General features: G+C 33.9%; 1 protein-coding gene and 1 long non-coding RNA gene across 2 annotated transcripts; both read left to right on the top strand.

Annotated features, from left to right (window-relative positions):
- LOC133740591 (uncharacterized) lies at positions 1-2593 on the top strand. The gene is made up of 3 exons (XR_009861486.1): positions 1-340; positions 870-933; positions 1045-2593. It is a non-coding gene; the product is annotated as an uncharacterized LOC133740591 (long non-coding RNA).
- Positions 2594-9313: 6720 nt separating this feature from the next.
- On the top strand, positions 9314-10037 carry LOC133739801 (auxin-binding protein ABP19a-like). The gene has a single exon (XM_062167911.1). It carries the CDS (start codon positions 9314-9316, stop codon positions 9950-9952), a length of 639 nt encoding a protein of 212 aa, XP_062023895.1. The 3' UTR covers positions 9953-10037.
- Positions 10038-11817: the final 1780 nt, after the last annotated feature.

Here is an 11817-nt window from a genome sequence, read left to right as displayed (position 1 = left end):
TCCCTACCAGAGGACCTCGCCTGCACCGGAGCTTACTCCGATCTAGAATTGGAAGCAGGAGACAGCAAAATGAGCCAAGACGCCAAGAGAAGAGTTCCCAGCACTGTGCCGACGAAGCTGAATTTCGACTACCGGAAACCCTCACCGGCTGTCACCACCTCCACCAGCAAGCACGTTTGTTGTTTTAATCACTGGATTTGATTCGGAAATAGGTTTTTCGCTTAGGGAATTATGGTTTTGTTCAGGCATTTGAGACTCATAGCGTAGAGAAGGACGTGGCGAAAGGAGTTTGACTTGAGGCACGGACCTATTTGGCATTGTATCGTCGGTCGCAATTTCGGTAACTCCTTCAATTTTCAGTTTCATTCTCTGGCCTTTTTTTTTTTTTTTTTTTTTTTTTTCTGTCGAGGTGTTTTGGTCAAGATTTAGTATGTGATAGAATTTGAGTGATGGTGAACAAATCTAATGGATAGTGTTGTGCTTTAAGTAGCAATTTTGATGAGAATGGATAATGTTGTTTGAGAAGGAATAGATCTAAGCGTTGATTAATTCCAGGGTTACTGTTTTGTTTGGCAATTACAGTTTTTTAAATTGACAAGCATAATTGAAGTGTTAGGATTTTGTGTGGTTCTGAATCATGAAGTGTTTCGATGAGTAAAGATTGTGTTGAAGACTTGAAGTAAATGTGGAGTGTGTAAATCCTCATTGCTTCATTTGATGATTGCTCAGATTGGTAGAAATGAGAATTTCAAAACATTACTAAAATAGAGAATTGAAATCTTTGCTTCCTGTGTAATAATCCGATATCAGAAACACTATAAAGATGTTGTTTAGTGTAGGCTGACATTTTGCATCCTTGTATTATATAGGGGTGGCAGTCCTTCAATCGAAATGTATATTGTTCCTGAACATGCAAATAATGAGATTTATATGGTATGTTCGTAGTACTTTCTTGACCATCTTACTTTAGCATTGTTAGTTTGGATCTTATTTTGATAGTAAGTGAAGTTATTCTATTCTTGGTGTTTGTGACTTGACTTGCAGATCCAAGGCATGGAACCGAATATGCATTTTACCACTCCCTTTGAACAAGTTGATGCCATGTACAAAGAAGGAGCCCCCTGGTATGTAGTTGATCAGGGCCTGTAGTATCCTACTGCCACAACCTATGGGTAGTACTGTACAGGATATCAGTCTGGAAGATTAGAATATGCATAGACTCCATATTTTTAAATGAAGAGCTTCGGAAGGGGTAAAGGAGATTTTAAAACTAACAATGGTCTTTGCTTGCTGCATTTTCATTTCGATTGGAGTTTGCAGATGTGTTTGTCATTTCCACCATTAGTGGTTTGATGTTATCTTTATGTCCCTACATATTTTTTTCCTTTGTCTAACACCAGTTGGCTTACTTTAATATAAGTTTTCTGTACACAGACATCTAGAAAATGATGGATAACCAAGATTGGACAAAGAAGATAAGGGTTCTTGGGAGTTATATATTGTTGGCATTTAGCCGGTCTCCTTGAGATCCTAATAAATATATTTTGAAGCAATATTTGTGTTAAAAACTTAGTTTATTTTATAATCTATAGAATTGCTTCTGATGTATTTGGTGTATGATCTGGGTAGTTGACATAACCTTAAAAACTTTGTGTTTTCTTTGTTTTATCACATGTATCATATATGCATATGCATGAAAAGCAAGTCAGGCTCGAAATGCCTCTGCTGGAGCTGTGGTTTGAGGCAAATCATGTTTTTGGTTTCAAGTCTTTTAATGCGGGTCTCAATGGTTGTCAAGGTTCTGGCATTGGCTAAAGTTTTCTGATTTTCATATCTGCTTCAATTTATCTTGCAAATACTTTTCTAGTAAGGTTAATGATTGTGCTCCGCTTTGTTTTCAAACCTTTTAGGTAAATGCAGAAAAGGTTGTTTCATTATATCATTCTATAAAGTATGCATTTGAACTAGCAGCACTTCCATTGCTGCTTGCTAAGATCTGTCATGTTTGATTTCATTATCTGATGGTGTTCGATATGGTGATTGGTGGTTGTTTGGCTTTCAATGAGAGTTGGAGTACAAGGATAACGGCTCCACCAACAACGCGGTTATGGATTGAATTCATGGCTTGAGTTACTGAACTAATTTTAGCAACTTTCTATTTAAACAGTCAACTTCCTGACTTCCTTGGGGGAGATTGCTCATGTCCAAATGAAGGCGGGTGCTTAGGTCTGCAAGGGACCCTGGAATGATCCAGAAATTATGAAAGTATGATTTTAGTGGAGTAATGTTACTGTCACAAATATTGATATGAAAGTATGATTTTAGTGGAGTAATGTTACTGTCACAAATATTGATACTTGAGATATCAATACTTTGAACTAATAGGGGGATGTATTACGGGCTTTTATTGCCAAAAAATTTGCACCATTACTCATATCACTTGTATTTTGCAGCTTGTACATATGGGATTATTTATGTTGATGGCATATTCACCCTTATTTCTGTTGAGATTATTGTTCATTTTTGTTGTGGATGGGGGATGATTAACAATGCGAAACTTGTTAGTTGTTATGTGATTTGGCTTCCATGATATAAAGGCCTAAAGTTTACTCCATGATATATAAAGTTGTTGACCAATATTGTAGCTGTAATGTACATATAAATGTACAGACAAGTGAACATGTATATTATAATTTTTTAGTGACATTCTGTGACTTGGCCAGTGACGTGCAATATGACATGGCCAATGATAATGACTTGGTCAATTCAGAAGATGCTTAAAACTTGAATTGCTGTAAAGAGTCTATAAAAATAATGGTTCATTAAGAAAAACTAAACACAAAAGTGACACGATAAAAAGATATAAAAACTAATTGATCTAATAAGCTCGAGTTTACAATTGGCCAGTGACAAAGCTTGTGACATGAACAGTAACTTGGCCAGGAATTGACAGTGACTTGATCAGAAATTGACAGTGACATGCAAGTAACTAAGTACTTGACCATGTCACTGTTAATCACATGTCATCACTAACTAAGTAACTGACCATGTCACTAACCAAGTAACTGTCAGTAGCCAAGTCACAAGTTAATAGCCAAGTCACTGTTAATCACATGTCACTAACTAAGTAACTGACCATGTCACTGACCAAGTAACTGTCAGTAGCCAAGTCACAAGTTAATAGCCAAGTCATTGTCAATCACATGTCACTAACTAAGTAACTGACCATGTCACTAACCAAGTAACTGTCAGTAGTCAAGTCACTGTTAGTCACATGTCACTAACTAAGTAACTGACCATGTCACTGACCAAGTAACTGTCAGTAGCCAAGTCACAAGTTAATAGCCAAGTCACTGTTAATCACATGTCACTAACTAAGTAACTGACCATGTCACTGACCAAGTAACTGTCAGTAGCCAAATCACAAGTTAATAGCCAGGTCACTGTTAATCACATGTCACTAACTAAGTCACTGACCATGTCACTAACCAAGTAACTGTCAGTAGCCAAGTCACAAGTTGATAGCCAAGTCACTGTTAATCACATGTCACTAACTAAGTAACTGACCATGTCACTAACCAAGTAACTGTCAGTAGCCAAGTCACAAGTTAATAGCCAAGTCACTGTTAATCACATGTCACTAACTAAGTAACTGTATAAAACTAGGACTGGACGTCCACTTTGACACGCGAATCACTTACTAACAACGTAATGTTACAGAATTAATGGTGCGTCTCATGGAACTTTTCCATTTTATGCTTCATTTTTCTAATTTTAAGAATCAAGTTTTCCAGACACCAAACAACCAAAAAGAGAGATTCCAACATATAAATCAATAAAGAAAGCAACTACATTTATTGTTTCGACATTTCTCTTTTGAAGTAGAATTTTATCGCCATAATAATAACTGGAAACCTTATCAATCCAAGCAAGTTGACTCACATCAAACAACTACAAACAAATAAATTAGTTCAAGATCAGGGAAACAAAGTATCATTAACAAAATGGCCAAAATTCATTCACTAAAAGTGCCTCTGGCCAAAATTAGATGGAATATTCATGATCAACGCTGAGCAACATGTAATCTTGTTGTCAAGAAGTCAAACTAAAACCAAGAACCAACCTACACATTTCAGCATTGTCCCCTAACTGCTATCTAAACCTAATGCCCAACTTATTTCCGTCCACAGATGAACGAACTGGCCAAGCTGATTAAGCAAATTCCAATCACGTACCCAATACCGCCAACCATCGACCAAAAGTAGCCACAGCCAGAAGACATTCTAGATTTGATTTGGGCTCTCTCTTCTATGTTAAGAACAACACCATCCCATCATTACTTTGAGTTTTCCTCACTTCCTTGTCACAGCTAAGGGCTGCAGAGCTCTCCACACCAGTCCTCTCCACACCAATTGAGCTCAAAATCAAACTTACGGATCTAAAACAATAAACAAACTATTAACATAATAGCAGCACCTCACTGATCAAAATTACTATCCAATAATCAATTATTCACCTAAACAACACCGATCCAACTCATTCCATATTACAAGTCCCAAAATTGAATAAATTCTGAATCTAAAACAAAACTATGCGGATCGGATTGTGCTGCATCTAGATCTAAATTAACACAAAAGAAAGACAATAATAGAGAAGATGATCGGTGACGAAGATGAGCGGTACAAAAGAATCGAGGAATTCAGATATGAGAAAGAAAGAGATTGGAGCTGAAGAAACGCACCGTTTGGAGGGAATCGAATCCCTCCCGTTCCATTCAATCAAACTATGAAATGCTAAGGAGTGGTTTTGGAGGCTCCGGCGTCGGCGACTCGAAGTGGTGCTCCTCATCGGACATGGCATGCTCCAATCTCAGAGAGAGATATTTTTATAAGGGTCGAGACTCCGAATAGATCATGGTTCAGACGGGCATGGGCAACGGGTGAGAGAGAGAGAGAGAGAGAGAGAGAGAGAGAGAGAGAGAGAGAGAGAGAGAGAGAGAGAGAGAGAGAGAGAGAGAGAGCTGTCAGTGGCAACTTTGGTAATTAAGTTTAACTCCAGTGGTAGGTTGTTAATAGGTGACCTTAATTATCATAGGGACATTTGTGGTTCCTGAATTATAATAAGGCACATTAAAATGACCTATTTTATCATTGTCCCTAAATATAATTACGCGACAATTAAACTGACACTCTAGAATAGTCACTTACAAAATTGGCATTTGAAAACAAGTAAATATCAATTTCAAATAAATAAATAAATAAAGGTAAAAATCTTAACAGTTTAACAGTACCTCATTAATTTGCGTCAGTTTAGGAATATAATCCATTTATTTCAATATTAATTCATTTCCTTCCCTCAAATGGATCCCTTACCATTCAAAGATGCACAATAGAATTTAAATTTAAATTTTGGTCAATTACTGTATTTCATAAGGGTTTAATAGTTTGATTAGTTTCCAAAAAAGAAAATTATTCTATGGTATAAGTATAATATATATTAATGGACTAATTTCAGTTTACCCCCCTGAGGTTAGGGGTCGTTGTCATGTTAGTCCCTCTAGTTTCAATTTAATCAGTAACACCCTTGTACTCTCCAAATTCATCAGCCGTGTCCAATTTTTTGGACTTCCGTCCAAATTGGACGTTAAATCTGTTATGTGGGCCCCTTTTAGGGGGCAAAATGATAATTTTGAGCTCCAAATTATATATAAAAAAAATTTTCTGTTTCCTTTTTTTTTTTTTTCTGTTTCTTCGTTTTTTTTTTCTTTGTTTTTTTTTCTGTTTCTTCGCTTATTTTTTTTTTTTAAATTTTATAATTTTGTCTTCAACCTATACACCACAAGTTATAATACGTTTATAAAAACAAAAAAAATACTCTAGGTGTTTTTTTTTTTTTTTCTCCTATTTCTTCGTTTTTTTATTTTATTTTTAATTTTTATAAATTTTGTCTTCAACCTATACACCACAAGTTATAATAGGTTTATAAAAACAAAAAAAAATACTCTAGGTGGTTAAAAAGCCGCTCGCTGGTCTACGATATTTGTGATATATCTCTGATAAAGCGAAAAATTTTAGGATATATCTGTAAAATATATCTATAAAATATAATAGGTTTATAAAGTGAAGAATAATATGATATATCCCCAACAAAGTGAAGAAATATCTGTAAAATATGATTTAAAAAATAAATACAGATATTTCTTCACTTTATTGGGGATATATCATAAAATTCTTCGCTCGCTGGTCTACGATATTTGTGGTATATCTCCGATAAAGGGAAGAATTTTAGGATATATCCCCAATAAAGTGAAGAAATATCTGTATTTATTTTTTTAATCATATTTTACATATATTTCTTCACTTTATTGGGGATATATCCTAAAATTCTTCACTTTATCGGAGATATACCACAAATATCGTAGACCAGCGAGCGAAGAATAATAGGATATATCCCTAATAAAGTGAAGAAATATCTGTATTTATTTTTTTAATCATATTTTACAGATATTTCTTCACTTTGTTGGGGATATATCCTATTATTCTTCACTTTATAAACCTATTATATTTTATAGATATATTTTACAGATATATCCTAAATTTTTTTGCTTTATCGGAGATATATCACAAATATCGTAGACCATCGAGCGGCTTTTTAACCACCTAGAGTTTTTTTTTTTTTTTTATAAACCTATTATAACTTGTGGTGTATAGGTTGAAGACAAAATTTATAAAAATAAAAAATAAAAAAAGAAGAAGAAGAAATAGGAGAAAAAAAAAACGAAGAAACACCTAGAGTATTTTTTTTTTTTTTTTTATAAACCTATTATAACTTGTGGTGTATATTGTATAGGTTGAAGACAAAATTATATATAAAAAAAAAAAAAACAAAGAAACAGAAAGAAAAAAAAAAAAAAAAAAAAGGAAACATAATATTTTTTATTTTTTTATTTTTATATAATTTGGAGCTCAAAATTACCATTTTGCCCCCTAAAAGGGGCCCACATAACAGATTTAACATCCAATTTGGACGGAAGTCCAAAAATTGGACACGGCTGATGAATTTGGAGAGTACAAGGGTGTTACTGATTAAATTGAAACTAGACGAACTAATATGATGACGACCCCTAACCTCAGGGGGGGGTAAATTGAAATTAGTCATATATTAATTTAGTTGGGCTAAGTATAGTAAATATTAATATAGATGGGCTAAATATAGTATAAAATAATTTAAATAAACAAGTTATTAAAACAAAATTGGGGGTGGGGAATGGAAAGAATGAGAGAAAAAAAATACATTAAATAAGGCGAACTTATCTTAACTTTGACTCGAACTAGTGCAAAAGTGAACAGAGTTACAAAGCCACAACAATTTTGCCAACTGAACCAGAGCAAATTTCATAATAATAGACCACTCATATAATGTATAATATAGTTTCAAGAATTTAGGTCCCCAGATAGCCCTTTATATAGATACACCACTAGCTAGAAGGCAGCCAGAGAAACCTCGGTCAACGCTGGTCTCGAACCGTGAAGGCATCGTTGAAAACCCCATCCATGGCGGTTAGGATTCTGTGGCTGCATCTTTGGTCTCGGCCGTTATATTATTATATTAAATACTGTAATTGTTGAACGCAACTGAATCTATACTATTATTAAGAGAAGATGTTTTGTTAGCCAAAATCAAATTTTTTTACAGAAATGACCTTAAAAGATTAAAAGACTTTGAGAATTAATTAAATCAGAGGGACAATTTTGACAATTAAAAATTATATTTTTATTAAGAAAAATAAATAAAATAAATCCCACAATTCACTTTTCTCTTCTACTAACTTTTCTCTACAATAACCGTTTTCTTCTATTGTCTTTTCTTTTTTATTATGTGACAAAAAAAATGAAAATACTTGCACATGCAGAACATGTGTGGAGGAAAGCTAGTAAGAAATTAATTTAATTAGTAAGTAAATATAATTACGCGACAATTAAACTAACACTCTAGAATGGTCTCTTACAAAATTGGCATTTGAAAACAAGTAAATATCAATTTCAAATAACTAAATAAAAAAAGGTAAAAATCTTAACAGTTTTTTTTATATATTAATATAGATGGGCTAAATATAGTATAAAATAAATTAAATAAAGAATGAGAGAAAAAAATACATTAAATGAGGCAAACTTGTCCTAATTAACTGTGACTCGAACTAGTGCAAAAGTGAACAGAGTTACAAAGCCACAACAATTTTGCCAACTGTACCAAAGCAAATTTCATAGCAATAGACCACTCATATAATGTATAATATAGTTTCAAGAATTTAGGTCCCCAAATAGCCCTTTATATATAGATACACCACTAGCTAGAAGGCAGCCAGAGAAACCTCGGTCAACGCTGGTCTTGAACCATGAAGGCATCGTTGAAAACCCCATCCGTGGTGGTTAGGATTTTGTGGCTGTATCTTTGGTCTCGGCCGTTTTATTATTATATTAAATACTGTAATTGTTGAATGCAACTGAATCTATACTATTATTAAGAGAAGAGGTTTTGTTAGCCAAAATCAAATTTTTTTACAGAAATGACCTTAAAATATTAAAAGACTTTGAGAATTAATTAAATCAGAGGGACAATTATGACAATTATAAATTATATTTTTATTAAGAAAAATAAATAAAATAAATCCCACAAATTCACTTTTCTCTTCTACTAACTTTTCTCTACAACAACCGTTTTCTTCTATTGTCTTTTCTTTTTTATTATGTGACAAAAAAAAATAGAAATACTTGCACATGCAGAACATATGTGGAGGAAAGCTAGTAAGAAATTAATTTAATTAGTAAGTAAATATAATTACGTGACATTTAAACTTACAAAATTGGCATTTGAAAACAAGTAAATATCAATTTCAAATAAATAAATAAAAAAGGGTAAAAATCTTAACAGTTTAACAGTAACTCATTAATTTGCGTCAGTTTAGGAATATAATCCATTTATTTCAATATTAATTCATTTCCTTCCCTCAAATGGATCCCTTACCATTCAAAGATGCACAATAGAATTTAAATTTAAATTTTGGTCAATTACTGTATTTCATAAGGGTTTAATAGTTTGATTAGTTTCCAAAAAAGAAAATTATTCTATGGTATAAGTATAGTATATATTAATATAGATGGGCTAAATATAGTATAAAATAATTTAAATAAAGATGTTATTAAAACAAAATTGGCCGGGGTCCTGACACCCCCTGTATATAAACTTATAAATCTTTCCGAATTGGAATAGAATACACAAATCGGATTCATTGTCATTTGCCATCATCATCATCATGATTTCCCCTATCTTCCTCTTCGTGTTTTCTTTTATTCTTTCATGTTCCTATGCTTTACACGTCCAAGACTTCTGTGTTGCAGACTACGCAGCTCCCCAAGGCCCTGCAGGCTACTCATGCAAAGACCCTGCAAAGGTTACCGTAGATGATTTCGTCCACTCGGGCCTTGGGGTGCCTGCTAACACTTCAAACATGTACAAGTTTGGATTCACAGCTGCATTTGCTTTTAACTTCCCCGGCCTCAATGGCCTTGGCGTTTCCATGGGTCGTGCAGACGTGGAAGTTGGCGGTGTTGTCCCTATCCACTCTCACCCCGGAGCTACCGAACTAGTGGTTATTGGGGAAGGAAGTTCGATAATTGGCGGGTTCATTGCCTCGAACAACAAGGTTTACCAAAAGCCCCTGAACAAGGGTGACACTATGGTTCTTCCTCAAGGCTTGTATCACTTCTTTGTGAATCAGGGTAAAACTCCGGCGGTCATATATGCTTCTTTCAGTAGTGAAAGCCCAACTGTGCAACTTTTGGACACATCACTGTTTCAAAATGATTTGGCTACTGATATCATTGCAAAGACTACTTTACTTGACGCTGCTCAGATTCAGAAACTCAAAGAACTCTTTGGTGGTACTAATTAATATGTTATGTACCAAGTAGCTAGGAATGTTATGAATTAATAATGATTCAATATTGTCTTTTAATCTCTTTTCTATCAGCCCTGATCCAATTAAGTGTTGTTTTCTATAACCTTGTTTGTGTCTGGCAAAACCGTAGCAACCAAATAACTTCCAAGCAGGGGTGGAACTAGGATAGAAAGTTTGAGGGGTCCAAAATGCAATTTTATGTAATTATGAAATATTCAAAATAACTATAAAAGCTAATTAGCAAAGAAGTAACTAATAGTTTCATATAAGCATTTATGTTTGAAACTAATTTTTAGTAAGAAAAAAAAAATTTCATAAGGGTTTAAAGAAATTAGGCCAAAGAAACATTTTGTAATGCAGAAGGTGTTCTTGTGTTAGCTGCCTCAAAGAAATTAGGCCATACTGATGTTTTTTTTTAGCCCACCCCACCCTTACATATGTCAGTGAGAATCGAACTCATAACTATTGGAATTATAACTTACCAACAGGTCACAACGTACTCACAGGCCATACTGATGTTCTCACTATTGAATTGAAGCTTCTGCACTTAAGGCTGGTTTAATTGCGGCTTGGTTACATGGTTTTACTAATTTGGAGGTGGAGGGAGACTCTAAAATTCTACTGGACAGTATTTCGGGTGCTTGTCAAACCCCTTGTAAGTTACAATCTCTTTTACAGGATATTAGAATTTTGGCGGATAGAGTTGGGAATGTCACATTCAAGCATGTCAAACGTGAAGCAAACTTTCTTGCGGATGCTATAGCCAAATCTGGCCATCATCTTGGAGTTCAATCATGGAGCCACTCTTTACCTTTGTCAGCTAGTCAAGCCTTCCATTTTGATAATTTGGGTTGTGGTTGTATTAGAGGTTTTGTGTTGTAGTTTTATTTTGCCTAGTCGGGAAAAAAAAACATAAATTTAATCTAAAGTTAAACCAAAATTTTATTCTATGATAAATATGGTATATATTAATAATTTATGTATAAAATATTGTAAAGGTTATGGGTTCGATTCTCACTGACATATGTAATGGTGGGATAGGCTAATAGTTTTATTTTTATTTTTTTAATTTAATTTTATTTATAAATTTATGAATAAAATAACTTTAAAAGGAAAATATTAAAAAATCGGGAAAAAAATATAAACAGTACTCCAACTATGGTCCATTCTAAATTTTCATACCCAACTTTCCGAAACTATCACATTGGTACCCCAAATAGCCAGTCCGACCCAACATACGTACCCGCCGTCCATAACGGCGTTAACTTGCTCCTCTCGTGGCCTCTTTAAATCATGCCAGCTGTCAGAAGAGTTAACGTCGTCATGGACGGCGTGTACGAAAATTGGGTTGGATTGGGTACTCCAGGTACTAAAATGATAGTTAATTTCCAAAAGTTAGGTACAAAAATTTAGAATGGGTCTTACCTCAGGTACTGTTTATATCTTTTTCCCTAAAAAATCAGGGTCTAATTTCTACCACAATTGTTCCTTCTAAGTTGTACTTAACTATGATTTTCCTAATAAGTCTATTTTTTCCCCAAAAGTATTATTTTTCTGTATTTTTCTTTCCCTTTTTCAGTGATTTTTGATTTCTTTTTACTGTTTTGTACCCTATCTCTCAGATATTACTGTACGTGATGAAGATAAGTTGGTAAAATTACGAGCTTGTTTGGATTTTATGGACCGATGAGAAAGTCTTTTATTTATAGGGTGATGGAGAAAATTTTCTCAAATTTGGTCCTTTTGTGTCCAGAACCCTAAAATAAACAAGGCCTATATAAAAAAATTCCCACACCTAGAAAGAAATAGTAGGGTTTGGTGTGATTTTGAATCAGATTTTTTCCAATTGAATTCTTTCT

Source organism: Rosa rugosa, chromosome 1 (assembly GCF_958449725.1).
Source record: "Rosa rugosa chromosome 1, drRosRugo1.1, whole genome shotgun sequence".
In the NCBI taxonomy this organism is placed as follows: Eukaryota; Viridiplantae; Streptophyta; class Magnoliopsida; order Rosales; family Rosaceae; genus Rosa; species Rosa rugosa.
This window is presented reverse-complemented; position numbering and strand designations above follow the sequence as displayed.

Coding starts and splice junctions, on each gene's coding strand:
- LOC133739801 (XM_062167911.1), top strand. CDS start 9,314: ATGATTTCCCCTATCTTCCTCTTCGTGTTTTCTTTTATTCTTTCATGT.